The sequence below is a fragment of the Dendrobates tinctorius genome, unplaced genomic scaffold (assembly GCF_039654945.1).
Source record: "Dendrobates tinctorius isolate UK_male_01 unplaced genomic scaffold, ASM3965494v1 ptg000134l, whole genome shotgun sequence".
In the NCBI taxonomy this organism is placed as follows: domain Eukaryota; kingdom Metazoa; phylum Chordata; class Amphibia; order Anura; family Dendrobatidae; genus Dendrobates; species Dendrobates tinctorius.
Window position 1 is genome coordinate 21,527,981 of NW_027361802.1, and position 24,682 is coordinate 21,552,662.

General features: G+C 42.3%; 1 protein-coding gene across 3 annotated transcripts in view; it reads left to right on the forward strand.

Annotated features, from left to right (window-relative positions):
- The window catches only part of PCSK5 (proprotein convertase subtilisin/kexin type 5), an 810,488-nt gene that overhangs the window by 484,794 nt on the left and 301,012 nt on the right, over nt 1-24,682 (forward strand). For all 3 annotated transcript variants that reach the window (XM_073543784.1, XM_073543785.1, XM_073543786.1), the window contains exons 17-20: nt 2,870-2,954; nt 15,231-15,334; nt 15,591-15,720; nt 19,425-19,540. In XM_073543784.1, coding sequence (XP_073399885.1) covers nt 2,870-2,954; nt 15,231-15,334; nt 15,591-15,720; nt 19,425-19,540 — 435 coding nt within the window. The remainder of the gene's footprint in view (nt 1-2,869; nt 2,955-15,230; nt 15,335-15,590; nt 15,721-19,424; nt 19,541-24,682) is intronic.

A 24,682-nucleotide genomic window follows, 5' to 3' on the forward strand; every position in this document is an offset into this window, starting at 1 on the left:
TGAAAACAACATGTCCTATTTTTTTGGCTTAATTGAATATATTTGCAATTGAATTTCAACAAAATTATTGGTATTTTTTAACCTCTGTATTACGCTATTTCTGGTTGCTGACTTGAGATAGGTGAGAATCTGTCAGTGAGCTCATTCTTATGGTCTAATGAGAGCGCTTGTAAGGCTATGTGCCCACATATGCAGAAAATTTCTGCATGAAAACCGGACTCCGTCCCAGAAAACAGACATTTTTTTTCCGCGTTTTTGATGTGTTTTTTTCCACGCGTCCCCAGACACATAGAAAATAGCTAAAAACGCAGACTTTTCCGCAAAATTAATGAGCCTGCTGCGTCTTTTACCACAAAGCTTTTTTTGCGGAAAAAAAATGCATCAATATGCACAAAAAGTGCAAAATGCATTAAAATGAATGGGATGCTTCTTTTAAGCGATTTTTAAGTGTTTTTGCCGGTAAAAACGCATAAAAAACGCGTAAAAAACACTTACGTGGGCACACAGCCTAAATGTATTAAATGTCTTTGGCTGATCTTCTCTCAACTGATTTACAAGCACAGACCACATCAAAGCTGAATGTGCAGGGAAGCAAAAGAGTTTGTAAGAACCAAAAGGGGCAACATTTTTCATGAAACCCATTTGCAAAAAATGATTATTTTTTTTCGGCCCAAATACATGTATTTGAGAATAATAAACCACTTTATTTGGAGTTTGGTAACTTCGGAGATCATAATACTATATACAGGTTTGTATACAATCTTTCCTTGTAGCACATAGTGGATCACATATATTTCATACAAGTCATGGGTTAAGTCTCTATTCACAATAGTATAGTGATTTTATTGTTTTTTATTGAAAGTACAAAATATAGTCTACTTTGTTAAAAAAAAAATCAAGGCAGAAGTGTGACAGACACATTATGGGTCAGTTCAATCCATTGCAAAATCAAATGGTCACAAATACTGTAAAAAAACAAAAGTCATAAGTCTGGTTCCTTCAAGTGTGACTTGTGCCACACAATGCCCAAGTCTTCATAAGATGTCATGAGGTTGCTTATAACTTGAAAGTGCCACTGAACGATACTAACTGAAATATAATGTCAAATCATTGTGTACTGCTGCTACTTTTTCATTTATTTTACAAGATATAAATAAAAGTCTTGTAAAAGTCAAAAATAAACCCTAAAACCAAATTATCTAAGATAAGCTGCAATACCAGGTGCGTTCTGATCAATCATCCAGTAGTCATAGTCATTTATCACACATTATTCCTTGATAATTTGCCTATTCCCTAAAGCCATATCAAGGATGACTTTGAAATGTTTGCCATCAATCTCTTGCATTGCTCTCAGCTATATCATGTTATGCCCTGCAATGTTCCATCAGGCAGCGCTGTAGCAACATTACATTATAAATAAAAGCCAAGCTTAAAGTCACAGCTTATGTTCTTGCATAAAGTACTTTAATGTGCTACTGAGCCAACGCTATGTTAGCGGTTCCCTGCAAGAGTAGTCAAAGCTGAGTGACCACGTCATTAATAAGCACAGCTAAGTTGCCATAAGGGTTATCGAACATCTTCCCACTGAGTATCTATAGCATAAAAATCTGTATTGCTATGCTGGGTTAAATGTCTTAACAAAAGAGAGATCAAAATCTCAAAACCTGCATTGCCCTTCTACATGGAAGCCAAGAAGTAAACCTTTAGGATGGTTGGGTTCACACGGGCAGTAGAGTACCATGTGGAAGTGGCTGCGAATTGCTGCAGTGTGGTTTAGTCCACTTGATTTTTACAGGTGAAAGACACTTTTTTATGTTTTAATATTTCATTTGTAAAATGATCAGAAATGAAAACATACAGTGAGAAACTTTAGTGTTGGTTAACGTGAACCTGGCAGCTGATACATTGTACCCACGACACAGGCAGCATGTACAGGCAGAGGTATGCCTGACTCTTAGGCAGGTATGTTTCACTCGGAAATGCTGTCTCATTTCAGACAAAATCAGATTTTGAAAGCCATTAAGGCCAGAGCCGCACAGGAGGCTAGTTGGCAGGGCAGCCGCAAAAATAAGACACTCTTCTGCTCTTTCCATAAAAAAATTCAGAGTCTGTGATTTTTTTGAAGCTGAAGAAACTTACAAATTCTTTTGACTATAATTATCATCATTTTACAGTAAATGCAGATAATGTCTTCTTATCAGAACAATGAGCTGTAGACATGGATCACTCATAATTATAGTGATTTCTAATGGTTTTACAATGTGTCCATAAAAAAATTGTCTGTCCGTGATTTTTTTTAAAAACTGTTCAGAAAAAAGTCAAGTTGCCAACCTTGCTAGTTGGACAGGCGGGTCCCTGGTTGCTTCTTCCCTCCCTCTCCGCAGGAATGACAGGTCCCTTTCCATACATGCATAGAGGAAACCTGTCACCCAAGGGGAGCAGGTGGAGATAAGCAGCTGAGGACCTGCCTGTCCGACTAGTGTTCTGTGTGGCTCGGTCCCCAGTGGCACAACATTTCAGAGACAGATATACCTTGCTGAAATAGTGCAGCTAGTGTCTGATATATGCTTGCTATGGATTGGGCAGCATGTATCAGCTGTCAGGTTTCAATTGAGAATTCTGATATTTATTGATTAATCCAGTGTACAGATTTACATAGGTGGTATTGGCATTTTTTATATTCAAGGGAAAGGATAAAGGAGAGGCGAGGGTTAATTCTAGAAATGTGCGTCTCCTCATTGATCCAGAGGCGGGTTCCTGAGCCCAAGTGGTGATCGGACTGGACCAACATTCAAATGAGAATCCCATCTATCCCTTTAATTGTTGTGTTGTTAAATGCCAAATATTTAATGCACAATATCCTTTACAGATAAAAACCTCTGTCGAAAATGCCGCGAGAACTGTAAGACGTGCACTTCTGATGACAATTGTACGGAATGCAGACATGGCCTGAGGTATGAAATCATTAAATTACTGTAGCTAACCACAGGACTACACATCAAAGTCATATTACCAAGCTGTGGAGTTGGAGGTCCTGAGTGTGTCCGACTCTTTGTGTCATAAAATTTTGCAGTGAATGAAAGAGCTCAGTGAAGCAGGAGTTGTGAAATTTCTATAGTAACATAAATGCTTAAAGAGACTCTGGGCAGTGATGAAATCCTAATGCGACGTGCCGCTGAGTACTCACTTCCCAACCTCAGATGACTCGTAAGATCTTTTAGCTTAGGTTGTTACATTAAATGTCATATAGATTCCGTCAATAAAACAGAAACATCTCATAAATAATAGATCTTTAGTCTTCTAAACTCACAAACAGGGAGGGAGCAGATATTTTACCATGGTGTTTGTTCTCCGGGGTGTAACAGGTAGCAGTAGATTTAACGATGGTCTATAAGGGCACAGTCAGACGTCTATAAATCGGACAGGGATCAGACCACAGTGCTCGGACTGGCCACAGCTCTCCCAAAAAGAGCGTGACAGCTTAATGTATTTCTATGCAACTGTCACTCTCTGGTCAGAAGAGCCATGGCCAGTCTAAGCATTGTGGTCCGATATCTGTCTGACTTTTGCAGTCGTCTGGCTGCGCCTTTAGCCTGTGTGCCCCACGATGAGTTTTTGGTCAGTTTTTGACACTGCATATTTTTACCGCCTCAAAATTTCTTATAGTTCCAGGAAAGTGGATGGTATTTATAGATCTCTCACACTCTCTGTGCTATTTCTTTTTACTCAATGCAAACTGACCTACGGCGCGTGTTTCAAATCTGCAACATGTCAATTTCTCTTGTTTGTATGCTGAGTTTTATAAGCCCGTTTTCCCCATAGCATTGTGTCTTACGTGCAAGTTTTTGCAAGAGACTTGCGTTAGATGTGGAAAATCTGCAGGTAAAAATTGCACATGCATTTTTAGGATGTTTCCGTGCAGCTCTAAAAACACATGTAATCCATACATGAAGTTTTGTCAAAGCCAAATACCAGGAAGTATCAAAAACAAAACAGCTTTTTTAACACATGACATATCAACAAGAGACCAGCAAACACAATAAACACGCGTGTGAAAAAAAACACCTTCAAAAACAGAATGAAAAAAACGAACATATCGTAAATCACCTATTGGGGGAAATGCGAAAAAACATCGTATTGCACTCCGACCAATATTATTAAAGGAGTGCTGATCTGCAATGTAATCTCATGTAAGAAAAAATCGCATGCTGTGATTGACGAGACTCGGCAATGCAAGTCTACGAGAGCGAGAAAAAAATCGGACAGCACACGGACCATGCGTATGCCTCACAATTTTTAAGCATTGCAAAAAAAAAGGGGGAGACAAAACGCAATAGGGTCTTATCCACGTTACAAAGGATAGAGTATATCATGAAATTTACTCACCTGGTTAGGATGAGATAAGAGCATATAGGTAGCGGTTGCTGCAGATCCACAGGTCCTTAGTGACCAGAAGAAATGATATATCCAAAGGGAATTCGTAGTTATTTTTCACGCTGCTGCTGAGACAAATTCCAGGCGAATGCTTTACGATTGCCGTGGTTTTATTCAACGCGTTTTAGGGGTCTCATGCCCCCTTCATCAGGAAAAACCACCAAGGTGGTATTTCCTGATGAAGGGGGCATGAGACTCCTGAAACACATTGAATAAAACCACTGCAATTGTACAGCATTCTCCTGGAATTTGTCTCAGCGGCAGCGTGAAATATAACTACGAATTCCCTTTGGATACATCACAATTTTTAAGGAAACATCTCAAAGGAAACTCAAAATTTTATCAGCCAAGTACAGTAAATCCACAGCCAGAACTCTCATAATAGATAGATAAATACAATAGATAGATAGCATAGCTAGATGTCCTGTAGATATATAATGTCACAAGCCCCCTACATATAATAAACTTGCACACTTTAGTACCTTTCATGTGGCACTAAAGGGTGTTTCGCCTTATTTAACCTATTAAATAAATAATTTTAAAAAAGTACGTGGGGACCCCCCTATTTTTGATAACCAGCAAAGATAAAGCAGAAAGCTGTGGGCTTATATTATCAGGCTGGGAAAATACCTGGTTATTGGACTTTTCTCGGCCTACAAATAGAAGCCCACAAATTCAAGCACACAGCCACCACAGAATTTTTGCATCACGTTAGATGCGCCAATTCTTGCACTTGGCCCAGCTCTTCCTGATTGCCCTGGTGTGGTGGCACTCTGGGTAGTGGTAGTTGGGATGATTAAAGCTGTGATTTATCAAAAATTACAGCTGCCATCAAGCCCTGAGGATAGTAATGGAGAGGTGTCTATCAGATGCCCCCATTACTAACTCAGTAATCAAAAAATAAAAACACACACAGAAAAAAAGTAAAAAAGTCTTTATTTACATAGACTCCTCCACACTATCCCTCGTTTCTTAATTTATTAAAAAAATAAAGAAAAAAAAATCCTATGCAGGTCTGCTGTAGTCAAATGAATCCGATATAATTGAGAAGTCGTACCTGAAAAACATAAACATAATCAAGTAAAAACAAGAGACAGTCCCTTGCTCACCAATTTATTATCAAAAATGTTCTCACAAATCTCCGATGTAGTCCACATTCCCCAAATCTGCCTCCAGCGACTGTGAATAGCTGTTAAGTGACCCATATTCACAGGTGCTGAATACTGACGACAACGCTCATCAGAGCCGCCAGACCTCGCTGATAGCAGCATGAGCCAGTGACGCGGTCACTTTACTGCTATTCACAGGTGTTGGAGCCAGATTTGGGGAAGTTTCCCTGAATGAGGTTGTAGTGAGATTTTGATGCTTTGTATTTTTGCTGAGCCACAGCCAGTCTCAACATTGTGATCCGATCTCGGTTTGCTTTATATGGCCATCTGAATGCCTCCTTCACACGTCCTGGGGATTCCTGTACTGGAGAAAAACAGTACTGGTGACATCCGTGGTCTGTGTCCGTGTGTCATCCGTATGTACGTATGTGGTATCCGTGTGACATCCGTGTATCCGTTTGCTGTCCGTGTCCATGTGTCACATCTGTGTGCCATCCATGTGTCCGCGTGCTGTCCTTATCTGTGTGTCCGTGTGCTGTCAGTGAGAGACGTATGGAATGAAATGCAGAAAAGAAATTAAAGAGTGTTAGGTACTAAAAATGTTCAAAGATATAGATATCGATGAGAAACATGATAGATAGATATGGGATAGATAGATATGAAGGAGGAGTGCAAGGCATGAATGTACTTGATAAAAAATAACTTATTAAATATAATAGAAAAATGCACTTAAAAACAGTAGGGCACAGGATAACCAAAGCTGGAGAGCATAACAATAAATAACTAACATGAAACATATATTGATTCAATTACGGGCACTAAATACCACATAGAGTATACGCAATAGTAAAAATAAGTACTAAGTATAAAGTGCATATATAGTGATCAAAGGTCAAATATCAAAAAGTAGAAGTTAACCCATAATCCCAATACTACAGACAAATACCAAATAGCATGAAGTGACATGCATAGTACGTAAGCAAGATTCAATGCAAAAGGATAACATGAAGTTCAAAAATGTAACTCCCATGGATAAAGAACGTGCATATACACAATGGTATCTCACTAGACTCACTAGTTACTAGACGATGAAAGAACCACATCCGACGCACGTTTCGCACCTAGCTTCATCAAGAGATAGTGATGAATAGCATAACCAAACTATTTAAAGCACCATAAACCAATCAGAGATCATGGATAGTTTGTCAAACATGTGCAAAGATGGTGTAACATGATCTGGGGGCCAGAAGTAATGTGAGATGCCATCCGCAAATGGTCCACCCACTGCACCATAAATGGATGGAGCGATACAACAAAGGTTATCACTCAGGTTCCCATAGGAATATAATATACATTCACAATAGTAATAAAGAGATGTAGTGAAGAAAATCAATAGCGCTGTTGAATTAATGATCGCATGATCGATAATGGGCCGGTCAGGTAACTATATCGATTATAGTATAAATAAAACAAAGAGTGATCATTGGTAGTTCAAAGGTAAGATAGCTATGTAGGGAATGATGTGTCCGTCTCGTGTGCGACCACGTCATAGTCACATAACAGCGGCAAATATGAAGCGTCACCTAAATGAAGAGGGCACATGACCAGCGACGTGGAAATCACATGGACGCCATCGTCACAGTCACATGACTGCAAGTAGGATACTTCCTAAATAGGTTGGTATGGGTAAAATGACACAGCAGCTACGAAAGAGATTGCGTTACCTGTCACATGACCGTATATATGAATGTGACTAATGACACAATAAAAAAAAAGGTAATGTCACGGTTACATGACTGCAGAAGTATTGTATGTTATTGAAGCCACACAGCATATGACACGGATACCAGGTGAACAGCATCAAGATCACAAACAGACTAAAAAGAACACAGCAACTTGGAACTCTAAGCATCTAATATATACTTACCTTGTAATGTCTTCACATCCTGTTCTGTCCAGATGTGTCCGGATCCCAGAATTCCAAGCGGTGGAAGTTCACCGACCGCCATATTGGGAAACCCAAGTGATGGGTGTCTCAATATGGAAACTGTTGGTGGTACCAGCCTCTTGCGTGGTACCACCAGCGGAACACCGTTGCACCACACACACACACACACACACACTGTATACGTCGTATGCACCACACACAAACACACTATATATGCCGTACGCACCACACACACACACACTGTATACTCCATACGCAGTATGCACCACACATACACACACACACACTGTATACTCCATACGCACCACACACACACTGTATATGCCATATGCACCAAAATGTTACCTGTTATGATTGGGTCCCGAGGAGGAAAACAAGACCAGGCTAAGCCACAGAAAACCAGAGAGGTTGGTAACTAAGCGGATTGCAGACCCCTGAACCTATCCACACAACTAACAGTAGCCGTGGAGCATACCTACGATGATTCTAGACACCTCGACACAGCCGGAGGACTAAATAAGCCTAAAGCAAGAAAAGGGGAAATCTAAAATGCCCCAGAGCAGACCCCAAAGGAATAGACAGCCCCCCAAACATATATTGTCGGTGAGACAAGATGAAAACACAAACACAGGCAGGAAAATAGGCTGAGCAAATGATGGGGCCCACACTAACTAGAAAGGACAGGAAAGGAAAGATACTGTCTGCAGTCGCCAAAAAACCCTGCAAAATGTCTAACGCTTCTGATAGCAAAAAAAACCCTGAAGTCACTAGACTTCATCCACTATATCAGCACACTGGCATATTCTGAAAACAGAGCAAAAAGAGGCCAATCTAATAAGGGACAAAAAGCAAACTGGCACAAACATTAACATAAGGATGGAGATTCAGCACAGCCCCAGCCGGGGCTGGCCGACCACACAAAACCAAGTAGAAAAAACCAAAACAAATGTGAACAATAGCAAAGAACACTTAGCTTGAGAATGCAGGGACTGACCTGGAAACTTATCAGTTGGCAGGTCTCTGTTAATTAGATCAGCTTTGTTACCTACTGCAACCTTCAGAGGGAGCCCGGAAAGAGAACTCATGACTCCTCTGTCAATACAGCCAGCTCCACCACCCTCACCAGCAACCAGAGGCAGACCAGAAAGTGAATTCACAACAGTACCCCCCCTTGAGGAGGAGTCACCGAACCCTCATCCATGCCACCAGGCCGATCAGGATGGGCCCGGTGAAAAGCACGAACCAATCTATCGGCATGAATGTCAGAAGCAGAGACCCAAGAATTATCCTCCTGGCCATAACCCTACAAAAAACCCTGTAAAAATGTCCAACACTTCTGATAGCAAAAAAAACCCTGAAGTCACTAGACTTCACCCACTATATCAGCACTCTGGCATATTCTGAAAACAGAGCAAAAAGAGGCCAATCTAATAAGGGACAAAAAGCAAACTGGCACAAACATTAACATAAGGATGGAGATTCAGCACTGCCCCAGCCGGAGCTGGCCGACCACACAAAACCAAATAGACAAAACCAAAACAAATGTGAACAATAGCAAAGAACACTTAGCTTGAGAATGCAGGGACTGACCTGGAAACTAAGACCTCAGAAGGCGGGAAAAATCACCAGCAGGGATAGAGGGAGTCGGCTGTCTTAAATACAGTCAGAGACTCCAGATGTCCAATCGTCGTCCTCATTATCAGGTGACAGGTCTCTGTTAATTAGATCAGCTTCGTTACCTCCTGCAGCCACAAGAGGGAGCCCGGAAAGAGAACTCACGACTCCTCTGTCAATACAACCAGCTCCACCACCCTCACCAGCAACCAGAGGTAGACCAGAAAGTGAATTCACAACAGTTACCTTTACCCACTTTGCTTTCATTTTAACACAGGGGGAGGGGTGAGTGCACATAGGAAAGAGGACACACAGGGGGAGGAGACAGCTCAAACGAGAGAACACATGAGGGAAGAAGACAGCACGGTGGTGGAGAGAGAAAGCGCACAGGGGTGAGAGAAACAGCACAGGGGGGAGACAGCTCAAGCGGGACAGCACATGAGGGGAGAACACAGCACAGGAAGGAGAGAGACCTCAGACAAGGGGGATAGCACATGGGGTAGACAGGTCAAAGAAGAGAGCACAGACGGAAGAAGTCAGCACACGGGAAAAGAGAGAGTGGATAGGTGGGTGAGCACATGGGGGGGAGAGATTCTCAAAGCTGAAAAGCCTGCCCCCATCGTGACATTAATGGCCTCCACAGGGCAGTTTCTAGGGAATTTTGCCAACAGGGCGAACATCGAAAAAGCGCCCCCCCCGCACATTAACATGCTGAATACTTTAGATAAACTTAGATAAACGTGTTTTACCTTTGCATCAATCCAATCCTCGAAGGCATCACCCCCCCGATATTACACACAAAGACAGCAGACTAAGTACCACAGTATCCTCAAAAAATTAAAATAAATACATCACTGCAGTAATAATATCCCTTAATTAGCCCCTATGGTAATAATATCCCCCATCCTGACCCCTGTGTGTCTCATTCCTGACTTCAGCCATATTTTCTCTCATCCTGCCCTCATGAGTATCCATTCTGCCCCCATATGATCTCCCGATCCTGCACCGTCTATATCATATCCATCCTGCCCCATGATCCTGCACCATGTGTCTCCCATCCTTCCCCCTGTGTCTCACATTCTTCCCCGTCCTGTGTCTCACTTTCACATTCTGCCCCCTCCTGTGTCTTACTGTCACATTCTGCCCCCGTGCCTCACATTCTGCCCCTCCTGTGTTTCACTGTCACATTCTGCCCCATCCAGTCTTACTGGCACATTCTGCCCCCATGTCTGCATTCTGTCCCCATCATATCTGCATTCTGCCCCCATCATGTCTTGCATTCTGCCCCCATCATGTCTTGCATTCTGCCCCATCATGTCTTGCATTCTGCCCCATCATGTCTTGCATTCTGAGTCCATCATGTCTTGCATTCTGCCCCATCATGTCTTGCATTCTGCCCCCATCATGTCTGCATTGTTATGATTGAGTCACCGTAGGAGGCAAAAATAGAAATGCTAGCTAAGTCCAGAAAACCAGAGAAGTTGGCAGCTATCGGATTGCAGACCCCTGAACCTATCAACACAACTAGCAGTAGCCGTGGGGGGCTCCTACGATGCCCTAGGCCCCTCGATCACAGCCGGAGGACTACATAGCCTAAAGACAGAAAGGGAAATCTAAACTGCCCCAGAGCAGACCCCAAAGCAAAAGGCAGCCCCCCACATATAATGACGGTGAAGCAAGAAGAAAGAACAAAACACAGACAGAAAGATAGACTGAGCAAAGATGGGGCCCCAGCTAGCTTAGATAGGAAAGGACAGGAAGGCTGCTGTCTGCAATCTGTGAAAAACCCTATGAAAATAAGAGCCAACAACTGACAGTAAAAAAGGCCCTGAAGACGCTAGGCTTCAAAAAAGGCTATGTCAGTACTCAGGAATATTCTGAAGACAGAGCAACAGGCAAAAGGAGATTCAGCTCACCCCAACAGGGAATGGCAGAATCCAGAAAAGCAAGGAAAACAAAACACTAATGCAAAAAGGCAAAGCAGAAATCTTAGCTTTAGATGAGCAGGAATCAGACTGGTTTCCTAGAAGTCCACAGAGAAATCACCCGCAGGCCAGAAGGGCGTCGGCAGCCTTATATCCAGTCATTAACTCCACTCAGCCAGTCATCATCATCAGCCCCAGGTGTTTGACAATCAGGCTCACTACCTTTCTTCACCAGAAGAGGGAGTTCCTCGGGCCTCAGTAGTGAAGGGGAAAATGAACTCACAACACTGCATTCTGCCCCCATCATGTCTTGCATTCTGCCCCCATCATGTCTTGCATTCTGCCCCCATAATGTCTGTATTCTGCCCCCATCATGTCTGCATTCTGCCCCCATGTCTTGCATTCTGCCCCATCATGTCTTGCATTCTGCCCCATGTATCCTGTGTCTTTCTGTCACATTCTGTCCCCTCCTGTGTCTCACTGTCACATTCTGCCCCCTCCTGTGTCTTACTGTCACATTCTGCCCCATGTCCATTCTGCCCCCATGTCTCACATTTTGCCCCCTCCTGTGTCATTACTGTCACATTCTGCCCCCTCCTGTGTCTCACTGTCACATTCTGCCCCCATGTCTCGCATTCTGCCCCCTCCTGTGTCTCACTGTCACATTCTGCCCCCATGTCTCGCTGTCACATTCTGCCCCCTGCTGTGTCTTACTGTCACATTCTGCCCCCATGTCTTGCATTCTGCCACCATGTCTCACTTTCTGCCCCCTCCTGTGTCTCACTGTCACATTCTGCCCTATCCAGTCTTACTGGCACATTCTGCCCCCATGTCTGCATTCTGTCCCCATCATATCTGCATTCTGCCCCCATCATGTCTTGCATTCTGCCCCCATCATGTCTTGCATTCTGCCTCATGTCTTGCATTCTGCCCCCATCATGTCTTGCATTCTGCCCCATGTCCTGCATTCTGCCCCCATTATGTCTTGCATTCTGCCCCATCATGTCTTGCATTCTGCCCCATCATGTCTTGCATTCTGCCCCCATCATGTCTTGCAATCTGCTCCCATCATGTCTGCATTCTGCCCCATCATGTCTTGCAATCTGCCCCATCATGTCTGTATTTTGCCCCATCATGTCTGCATTCTGCCCCATCATGTCTTGCATTCTGCCCCCATCATGTCTTGCATTCTGCCCCATGTCTTGCATTCTGCCCCCATCATGTCTGCATTCTGCCCCCATCATGTCTGCATTCTGCCCCTATCAGGTCTGCACTCTGCCCCCATCATGTCTTACATTTTGCCCTCATGTCTTGCATTCTGCCCCCATTTCTCCATATTTGCCCCTGTGTGTCTCCAGTCCTGCCCCCGAGTCTCCATTCTGCCAGGGAAACATATTGCCCCTTTCAATATTAAAATAAAATAAAAACTTTTTTCTTACCTGGCCTCGCTCCTGCGTTGAAGTTGGAGCTGCAGCTGTGTGAGGCTGAGCTGAAAGGACCTGTGGTGACGTCATCGTCATGTGATCAGGGGGCGGGCTGATCAATGGTGAAGGACTGTGGTAATGATGACGTCACCACAGGTCCTTCAGCTCTTCTGTAGCTTTGAATGTCGGCAGCTGTGGCGGCTCTGCTGATGTGTGCGCTGCAGGCACGTCTGCAGCGCACACTTTGGGCCCGCCTGGCGCCCCATGACATGCAGCACTTGGGGCCCGTTGAATGTAAGCACAGGAGCGGGGCCCCTTATCTGCGGGGCCCCCTTCTTTACTGCTGTTCATCGGGCCCCATACAGCAGTAAGGGCTGTCATGCCCTGATGGCGGCCCTGGGCAGGCGCCCCCTGGCTTGGGTGGCGCCCCGGGCGATCGCACCCCCCCGTCCCCCCCTAAAAATGGCCCTGGGCCATGTGTTCTTATATATACTTACACACCCACATTTATATACACTCACATCTTACACATTTACTACTGGGGTCCCCTTTAAACTAACTAGTAAAGACTAGGTAAACAGCTGTGAGCTGTTATTAATAGCCTGTAACCTTTTGGGATATTGTCCTCTTTTCCAAATTACTAATATCAGCCCCCAGCGATCAGTTTTCCTTCTTCTGGTTATCAAAATTATACGGGAGCCCATGCCATTTTTTAAATGTAATTCTTAATTTTACACGCAATGTACACAGCAGGTGCCGAATACAACTCCCATCATTGTCACCTGATCACGCTAATCTTTGGGAGACCAGGCGACAATGATGAGAGCTGCCTTCAGCACCAGGCGCCTGGGAAAAGCCCATACTGTTCGACCTTTTCTCAGGCGCCGATAGGTGTCACACTGATGACACATGGATGTCATCCGTGTGTCATCAGTGTGCATATGTGCCGCACACATTTTGTCTGTGCTGCACAAAAACAGTACATATCTGTGTGTCCATGTGGAAAACCTGACATGTGCGCAACACCATTGAATACAGTGGGTGTGCGTATGTCCATATTTGCTGTTCTTAAAAAACGGACCACATACAGAAATAAAAAATAGACATGCGAAGGGGGCCTTAGGCTGTGTGCCCATGATAAATTTTTGCTGCATCAGAAAAGCAGCGTATTGCAGTTCCTGCAAAGTGGATGGAATTTATATAAATCTCATGTCCACTGTGCTTTTTTGGCGCGGCATAAACTGACCTGCGATAAGTGATTGAAATCTGCAACCTGTCATTTTATTTTGTGGGAACATTGGTTTTTATGTGCAGATTTTCCCCATAGACTTGTATTACATGTGGAAAACAAACAGGTGGGAAGGTATAAAATATTGGCCCCACCATGATGCACAGAGCGCCTATATTTGGCTTGAACAGAGTCCATTTAAAGCACCACTCTAGCGTTTTTTTATTGCCGCGCCCGTGTTTTTCACATACCGTGCGTCCGTACAAAACACATGTAGTCATGTCCTTTTTTCCGGTAGCATGGATGACAAGGGCCAATACAAGTCTATAGGTCCGTGAAAAGCATACAGCCATGAATGGCATCCTTTGTTTAACATTGCACAGCATAGGAGAATGTAATGTATTTACTTCTTTATCCATCTATGAAAAACACTGATGAGACACAGATGGTAAAAATGAACATATGGATGACACGCTGATCCAAAATTACTGATGGTAAAAACGGACACACTGCTGGTGTACTTTTGACACTGGTACGGTACCATTTTTTATGTAGGTATGTAAACACAGATATGTGAATGAGGTCTTAGAGAGACCGCCCATGGCCAAAAATGGCATAGTCTCTATAAAAAAGCAGCCTATTTTTCCTAATATCATACAACTTCTTTAAAAGGATTTTCCACTACTTAGACAACCCCTTGTTAAATGTCTGAGTCTCCTGAGTATGATAAGAGAAGCTTATGCTCACATTCAGCACCATTCCAGCTGGGTATCATTGTTTATATCATGTGAGCGCTGCAACCAAACAGTGGTTGCAGATGAAAGAGTATAGGCCCAAAAATTGTACAAATTATTTTTTATCCCCAACTACCTGCATTTAAGTAAGAAAAACAAATGTGCCTAAATGTGGACAAGCCTTCACTCAGATGACTATTTTTTTTTGTTTATTTTAGCTTATTTGGCATTATTCCTGATTATCTGCTCTTTTTTCATCCAATGACACATGCTCACTTTCAGAATCATACAGTCTTCTCTGTGGACCGGAAGTCGGTTTTTCTATGCATTAAGGCTGTCATTGATATATATTCACTTCTGGTTTACAAATAAGATTATGTATAATTCAGAGAGTCAGCATCGAAAACATGCATCAAAGAATGTGAAGTAAATGAGATCATAAACTAAAGAAACTGGTTTAAGGGTCCCGTTTCACTTAGTGACGCACCAGCGACCCCGACAACGATATGACCTGTAGGGATCGCTCGTGCGTCGCTAAATGATCGCTAGTACGCTGCCAAACAGGCAGATCTCTTCAGCGACGCAGCAACGATCCAGCGATCAAACACAGCGATGCGTGCTGGCCAGCGGGACGCCAACGACGAAAGAATGGCCCAGGACATTCCTGCACGATCAGCGATATCCAGCAGGGTGGCCGGTCGCTGCTGCGTGTCACATGTATTAAGATCGCTGTTGCGTCGCTATGTGAGATGGGGGCCTTTAGGCTCCAAAAAAAAACTGATTTATCTGTGCTTGAGAGCTGTTTGTTCTTTAGTTTGCAGGGATCCCGTTGTCTCATCAGTTGTGATGAGGGAAAATTCTACAGCATCATGAAGAAGGAGTGCGACCCGTGTCACAGATCCTGTGCCACATGCTCAGGTAAAGTATGTCTTATTACACTGGGTGCATTTATGTGTTTCTCGATATGGAACATTCCTCACGTCAGTGAATAAGCTACTGCTCTTTCATACGTCTTTCATAGTTCCGGTTGATTATTGGTTCAGCAGACCTGATTATTGCCTATATCATATGTACAGTATGTACTAGTCAATTCTAAACCTTTCATATGTAGGTAAAATAGGTAATGATATTGTTTGTAAAATCTACATATTTTGCTTATATTTGATTTATCTAGGTCCTGGAATAGATAATTGTTTAAATTGTGCAAAAGAAATGTTCTTTGAAGAAGGACGTTGTGTCATATCATGTGGCTCCCAGTATTATATGGCACCCCCCAAAGCAAATGGGTTTAAAACCTGTATAAGGTAAGCAGTACTGATGTACAGGAATGTGCCTTTAAGAAGAAGAAAATCTGTTTGGAGGGTGAAGACGTTAGAATGCAATACATCAATATTAGATTGCGACATTAGTGTATCTCCTCAGGCAATAATGATCTAATAACTAGAAGTGTGACATTAATAATGTATAGAACATGATACAGAAGGCGTATTGAACATATACAACTATAAATCGTCCAGAGAGAAAAACATTCCCGAAATACACACAGAATATGCAGCTGCAGAATATCTTTAATATGATACAATCAGAATACATACTGATCTAGTGAATTTTCAGTCTTTTTTTGTAACTTTAGTAATTTCCCACATATGAGCGAAACTGCAAACATGATACATAAAACATGAGTGGCAATCTTTTTTTTTACAAAGTGAGTCTATAGCAGTTTTCAATTCCAACAGGAGGTATACATTGGGAATACTCACAGTATTTCTTCGATGGAAGCTAAAAAGGAGATGTGAACAGAACCTTATGGTCCTTTTGGACGAGCCAACCCTCATTTGCGAGTATCGGCTCGTGTATATATGCCACCGAGCATCCAACGAACAAGCAAAACGCTCATTCATTAGTCCATCAGATCATTTATGTTGGCAAAATTGTAATCTCAACAGTCTGGAATGCAGACTCATACATGGTAGCAAATTAATGGTGCATTTAGATTGCCTCATCTTCGTTTAATGGCCGTTGTTACACAGGTGATGAACAATGATATCGACAGAATGATCCGTAATACAATTGTTCTGTCCTCGTACAGCTTTGTTCTAAGCAGCACACTGGGCGATCTGCTGCAGTTAACATGCTACTGTACGGGGAGAGAACAATTATATTAGGGATCATGCTGTTGCTGTCAATATTCATCATCCATGTAAAAACAGGCCAGTAAATGAGGGCAGATCGACTTATTAATTATATGGTTGGCCATTGCTAATTAATGGACCAAAATCGTCATGTCTAAATGCATTATTAGGATATAATTGTTCCTGCTCGTCAGCTGAGAGGAGGTCTAAAGACCTCATACATGTTACACTCATGTCAGACGAGTTCAGCCAATGATCTAATATGTAGAGTCATGCTAACCGACTCGTGGGTAGGAGACATGTTTATCCTGCATGTCTGATTTCGGATTGCTGATCGCATTGTTCTCCCGGAGATAAGGTGCTAGGAGAACAATGACATGGGAGCGCTCGGCCGAACTAGCACTCCTGTGCATGGGAGAGTCAGCAGAGATGGCTGTCGGATGAATGATTCACTGATGGCGAACTAGGGTCCTATTCACATTTGCGTTAGACACTTGGAGCGACTGTATCGAATTCCATCTTATAAGCTGCAAGACTAGCACAGCAGTGCTACTTTTACTGTCAAAACTATGGGCATCATTTTGGAATTTGATGGACCCCATTATAAGTCAGTGGTAGTGATGAGCGAGTATACTCGTTGCTTTGGTTTCCCCGAGCATGCTCGGATGATCTCCAAGTATTTTGGCGTGCTCGGAGATTTAGTTTCTGTTGACGCAGATACATGATTTGCGGCTACTTGACAGCCTGAATACATGTGAGGAATGCCTGTTTGTTAGAGAATTCCAACATGTATTCAGGCTGTCAAGTAGCCGCAAATCATGCAGCTGCGGCGACAGAAACTAAATCTTCGAGCACTTCCAAATACTCGGAGATCACCCGAGCATGCTTGTAAAAACCCGAACAACGAATATACTCGCTCATCACTAGTCAGTGGGGCTTGTCAGGCATTGTAGCTGTCACTTATGTGATCGATTTTCATTCTCAATTGAACCTACCTCAATTCAGTGTAGCTGTAAACCTTGAAATGGTGCGGAATTGAGACACAAAAGTAAATTAGAAAGTTGTGTCACTTTTCATTTCATCCCTTTATTTAAACTAGAAAACCTCTGGGATGGATCCTATGACTAGAACTATCTAAAAACTGGAATCTGTGTTCCTATTTTCCAACACATGGACGCATGCAGCATTTTGGATTGTCCTGCGGTATAAGAACATAAATGGATAATTTGGAGAGCTGCTGTGTTAGAATGAAGATGTCATTATTCACCGACATAAAGGACTACGATGGGTGGGGGAAGGGTGTATAGCTTCTTTTAGTTGTATCTCCTGGGAGGGGATATGCATTCAGATATTCTCTTGGAAATGAAGAAAATAAATAAGCATACTTGTGATGTGACTGGTTAAAGTAGCAGCGAGTTGTAGTGTTTGTGAATAATAAGCAGCAGACCCAAGACTCGGTGTTTGGAAGTGACGGCTATGGCAGGGGATTTTCTTAATGTATGACCAAAAAATGTGGTGATTAATGTAAATTTCCCAATCTAATGAAACCCTTCAGCCCCCCCCGTACACATCAGATTAAAACAGCAAGAGGCTGTCACAGCTAATTACATCAAGTGCAAGCAGGGAATTCTACTTCCAATTCCGCACATTAATGCCCATTATATAGCGTCAGAAGGCTTCAGTGCTGATAGTCAGGATGGACACATGATTTTATAGCTGAAAATGAGACCAGCTGCGCTGCTCGTAGTGGAAGGAAATGTGGCTAGTGAATGCGTTGTCATCCCAAATGGGATTAATGGAGATGCAATACGTGTTATTAGAATGGAATCTTTCTTGACAAGGTGTAAAAAGTGTCAACACATTCAGCTTGCGACTCGAAGATATACTATCTGCTCAATCCTCAGTACTAACCTGAAGCAGAAAAGTCCTAATCTGCCGCCTTCTGGGTCAGTCACTGGCCGCTATCACCAGCATACCAATGAAGATTTGTACTTGTGTACGTAGTTACTGAATATCAGATGACTTATCTTTCAACAAAAAAGTTTGAATAAATTCATTCAGTTTTAGAAGTGCATGTTTGTGTTCATATCCTCAGTACCCGATCCCTTCATATAATGAACCAATTTATTTTAAAACTAGCTGGAAATTATGGGAATAGTAAATTAATGCTAATGCATTGTAAAAATAGAAAAAATTGGAGTCTGGCTCAACAGGACTGGGTTTTTGTTTTGTTTTTCAGAAGATAATATAGTGCTTACAAAAAAAAAATTTCATGGTTGACATGACCCAGTCGACGCGTTTCGACTGCACTAAGCAGTCTTACTCATGAGGTATCCATTGTTACGACCACTAGCAGCTAGCTAACTGTCACTATATCAATGGTTGTAACCATGGATAGTCCTGCAATGCCTGCGCATGAGGAAAGAGATATAGCAACTCAGAGGAACTATACTAGCTTTCTCATTGGAGCTATTTGCTAATATTATTATTAATACTACACATACTGCATATTGGCATAGGACCTTAGAGATGAGAATACCTGTTTAAACAGAGCTGAGCTGCTGTACCTGCATGAGTCCACTGGGCGGTCCTACTCGGTGATTGACAGCTATAGCTACAAGTGCAGTCATTCGGTTGCTGAAAAGGACCGTCCACAGGACTCATAAGCATACAAACACCAGAGACTTCAATGAATGACATACTCATGTTACTGAAACTTTTCCCACAAAAATGTATAGCAATCTACATAGCTGTTTCCTGTTCTATTATACCCTGCCTACAAAAATGACAGGTTCCCTTTCAGAATTATTTTTCGGCGCCAGGCATTTTGAATAACTGCTGTAGATTACATGGAACTTGTTACTGATGTTTTACAGATGTGATGGCAGCTGTTTATCATGCTCTGGGCCCGGAGACAGGAACTGTACTAGTTGTCCGGATGGGTATCTACTAGAAGGCAACACCTGTTTGGTTGGAACGGTCTGTAAAGATGGTGAGTCCATGTGTCAGTGTCATACATACATTTTGTTTTTTGTATAGTACCAGAGGTGAGAAAATGTGAAGGTTATTGGCTTAACCTGTTGTGAAATTTACACTGGTAAATGTGTTTCCATTAGCTATTCCGGTTGTGGAGCTGTATTATGATAAGCACTTTGATAACGGGCTGAATGCATGTCTGACAGGAGGATGGATGAAGGATTGCTCAGACGTGGATTGTAGTCTGCGGTGTATATTTATTTATCTGTGAATACCCAACCTTTATAACCACTGTGCCCTTCTGATAAATTGCAGTGTCCTCCATCAATTTATTTTTACTGCCACTCATGCCAACCTCATGAAGAACGTCAATGTTAATGTAGGTTGAGCACACAGCACTGGGACATGACGCTGTGAATGTTTTCATTTCAAGCAGCAGGTTTTTATTTTGTATAGACAAGCACCGAACTTGCATTGTGAAGCCAGGCAGGCAGCGTAGCAAACATTGGGACTGATACGCACCAGGCAATGTCATAGACTCGACCACAAGGAGCTGTTCAACAGAAGCCGCCGAGCTCACACTATATAGCACTTATCAGAAATGAGATGAGTGGTGTCACGCTTGTGTGAAATCTAAATGACCCATTTGTCAACAGGCACGCAGAACTGCCATGTACACTATCCAGGATTGGCATCTCACCGGTTAATGCCATACACTTATGTATCGTAATACTGATAGCGATGAATTCATCGTCTCCATGTAACTGTGCTGTCTCCATGATGACATACACTAGGCTTCCCGCATTCACATCTCGCCCCATCTGCAACAGAGGAGAATATAATGAAGCAGCTCTAACTAGATCATTGAATGATATCCAGCGATAAAGCATAAGCAATTACATGATTGTGTTTGGATGAAAAACCCATTAAGGTAAAACGTGTTTGTTTAATCATTCTCCTTCTATGTGTCATGATAGTTTCTCAAGAATCAGACAAATAAATGGATGCCGTCTGGCAGTCGTCCACGGTCAGTAGGGAAATCCATCAATAGTGCATGGCTGGTAACTTATGGCCGGAATCAGGAATACACAGAAAATGCAACTATATTGTTATCTACAAGTGAGATTGAGCGTCTGCCTCACTTTCTAAACTAAAATTAAGGAATTAACCCGCTCTTATGTGGGGATATATATTTTTCCTGGCAATGTAAAGACCAGGGTAATTGATTCCATATACTATATAATTGACATGAAGGAGGTTAATGAATGGCCGATTGCACTTTGGGCAACTAAGGTTAAATGAGGTCTCTCATTTAGGCAGCTTTATTCAAAAACCCTATAAGGACATTTAGATGTAGGTGGGTCTGCTGCTTGAAACCCCCTTTTAATTTTTGAGTGGATAACAACTCACAACAAATATATTTTGCTCAGGTAGACCCTGAGCCATTCATGTTTTACATGGTCAGCTATTATGGGAAAAGGTTCAAACAAGGGTCGGATATTTTAGGTCAAGTGAGAGCTTAGTTCTTAACATTTGCATGAAAACTGTTTCATTGCCTGGTCCTGATGAGTTTCAGTTACCAACCATGTATGGTTGAAGATGCCAGAGCAACTCTCAATGCCAGCTGTTCATCTCTGTTGCTACAAAGCTTACCAACCACTGTTGCTTTCAAACTTACCCAATGGCCGTTGCTATGAGGCTTACCAGTGGCTGCTTCTAAATGCCTTACTAACCAATATTGCTTTCAAGCTTACCAATGGCTGTTGCTATGGACTGTACCATCATCCACTGTTAGTTTGAAGCTTACCAAATGGCTGTTGCTATGGGACTTATTAATGGCTGTTGCTATGGGACTTATTGATGGCTGCTGCTATTGGACTTATTAATGGCTGTTGCTATGGGACCTATTAATGGCTGTTGCTATGGGACTTATTAATGGCTGTTGCTATGGGACTTATTGATGGCTGCTGCTATGGGACTTATTAATGGCTGTTGCTTTGAACCTTACCAACTACTTTTACTTTGATGCTTGCTAACATCTGTATGGGGAAGCTGTATCATTCAAGTGACAGTTCCTGTCAACAGGGCTTAATTATGGGTTTCCCATTGTGTAGTCATTCCTGAATTCAGCCTACTGATCATTTGTCTGCTTGCTTCTCTATGTCCACATATCCTGCATGCTTGTTGGCTGTTCTTGTGCCATATATACAAGTGATTCTCACTAAATTAGAATATCATCTAAAAGATCATTTATTTCAGTTCTTCAATACAAAAAGTGAAACTCATATAGAGTCATTACAAACACAGTGATCTCTTTCAAGTGTTTATTCTGTTAATGTTGATGATTATGAAAGCCCAAAAGTCATTATCTCAGTAAATAAACAGCTTCAAAGGCTTCCTAAGCATTTAGGTCCCTTAGTCTGTTTCAGTAAGCTCCACAATCATGGGGAAGACTGCTGACTTGACAGATGTCCAGAAGGCAGTCATTGCCACACTCAACAAGGAGGGCGAGTCACAAAAGGTCATTGCTAAAAAAGCTGGCTGTAAATGTAGACAGTCATGCACTGTATAATAACTACAGTTGTGCAAAAAAATCAGCAACTCTGGTTCCACGACCACATAGGTAGAACGTAGCAAGTGGACCAGAGCACTGCAGACTTCCTACTATTGGTTAGTAGGCCCCGCAATCTCATAGCATTGCAGCGCATTGCATATCATGATTAGGTCATTGCAGAGGCATACTAGTCAAAGGAGGCCCTTAGATGCTGACAGATAGTAGGATGATCACAGTGCTCTACTCCAGCTCCCAAGGAGTAACATTGTGGCCACTGGACAAGGGTCCTCTGAATCGTTTTGTTAAACTCTAATATTACATTTTATGTGCCATTCCTATATTAAGCTGTTGTAGCATAAAATATGTAAATGCCACTGATTATTAAAGGAATCTGTCAGCAAATTTTGGCTACACCATCTAAGTATGGGCAATGATCCGGATTCCAGCGATGTATTCCTTCCTGGGTTGCTTGCTGCAGTTTTCATAAAATTGTTGTTGTATCTGCTGCACATATATCAGTTCTTTGAACACTGAGCTCTATAATACAACACCCACACCAGTGATTGACAGCTTTCTGCCTTCTACATTATTTTGATCAAAATTATGTTAACTAAATACCCTTATTATTACTATTATTACTACCTTCATGCAATTTTTGCAATATATTTTTTTACCTTTTTATTCCAGGATATTTGTTTTGTGTTTTGCTTTTGGTTTTCTCTGTGTAAAGGTCATGTGTTCATATGCAATTACATTTTGCATGCACATTAATTTACTTTTTTTGCTCAGACCCAGTTTCTCATTTGTTTCATTGTGCATTCTGTGCATATAAGGGTGTGACCGCCCTGTTTCTGAGTTGGAAAATCCATCCTGTCTGGCCTATACTATTACTGGTGGTTCAGTCCCTCTGTCCTTGTTCACATTTACGTCACTTGACAAGTGGAAAGGTTTTAAATACAAGAGTTAGGACTGTCCCACAAGGGTTGCCGTGACGTGGCGGGATGGCTTCTACATTATTTTGATCAAAATTATGTTAACTAAATACCCTTATTATTACTATTATTACTACCTTCATGCAATTTTTGCAATATATTTTTTTACTTTTTTATTCCAGGATATTTGTTTTGTGTTTTGCTTTTGGTTTTCTCTATGTACGGAAAGCAGCTAATCAGTGGTGGGGTCATGGTTAAACTTCATGGCAGCTGGTTTGCTACTTCTCAAATGATTATCTCAACCTGTTAAAACACTAATTTTATCAAAACTACAGGGAGGTGACCAGTAAGTGACACATCACTGGAATCAGAATACTGATTTATACATTCTCCTGCTGTCAGATTGTGTAACAAAAGTCTTATGACAGATTTCCTTTAAAAGCCAAATTTCACACATTGTAGATTTGTTGCAGAAATTTCTGGACCTGAAAATCTGCAATAACTTTCTACAATTCTAAAATGACAACTTGATTTTGGTGTGCGTTAGGTTTTTCAGTCTTGAAATTTAAATAGTCTTGATGGGTCCCGTTAAATATCTGAAAAAGGAGAAACAGATTCCTAACAAAATGAATAGAATCTATCACAATAGGAATAGAGTTTGACAGCAAGGGCTTAAGAAATGACACTGTAACGTGTCACAGAAAGGACACTATAGCATGTCACAAAAAGGACACTGTAGCTTGTCAAAGAAAGAACGCTGTAGCGTGTCACAGAAAGGACACTGTAGCTTGTCACAGAAGGACACGTCAGCTTGTCACAGAAAGGACACTGCAGCTTGTCACAGAAAGGACACTCTAGCTTTTCACAGAAAGGACACTAGCTTGTCACAGAAAGGACACTAGCTTGTCACAGAAAGGACACTGTAGCGTTTCACAGAAAGGACACTGTAGCGTTTCACAGAAAGGACTCTGTAGCGTGTCACAGAAAGGACTCTGTATCGTGTCACAGAAAGGACACTGCAGCTTGTCACAGAAAGGACACTGTAGCTTTTCACAGAAAGGACACTGTAGCTTTTCACAGAAAGGACACTGTAGCGTGTCACAGAAAGGACACTGCAGAGTGTCACAGAAAGGACTCTATCGTGTCAGAGAAAGGACACCGCAGCTTGTCACAGAAAGGACACCGCAGCTTGTCACAGAAAGGACACTGTAGCTTTTCACAGAAAGGACACTGTAGCTTTTCACAGAAAGGACACTGTAGCGTGTCAAAGAAAGAACACTGTAGCGTGTCACAGAAAGGACACTGTAGCTTGTCACAGAAGGACACTGCAGCTTGTCACAGAAAGGACACTGCAGCTTGTCACAGAAAAGACACTATCGTGTCACAGAAAGGACACTGTAGCTTTTCACAAAGGACACTGTAGCGTGTCAAAGAAAGAACACTGTAGCGTGTCACAGAAAGGACACTGCAGCTTGTCACAGAAGGACACTGCAGCTTGTCACAGAAAGGACACTATCGTGTCACAGAAAGGACACTGTAGCTTGTCACAGAAGGACACTGCAGCTTGTCACAGAAAGGACACTGCAGCTTGTCACAGAAAAGACACTATCGTGTCACAGAAAGGACACTGTAGCTTTTCACAGAAAGGACACTGTAGCGTGTCACAGAAAGG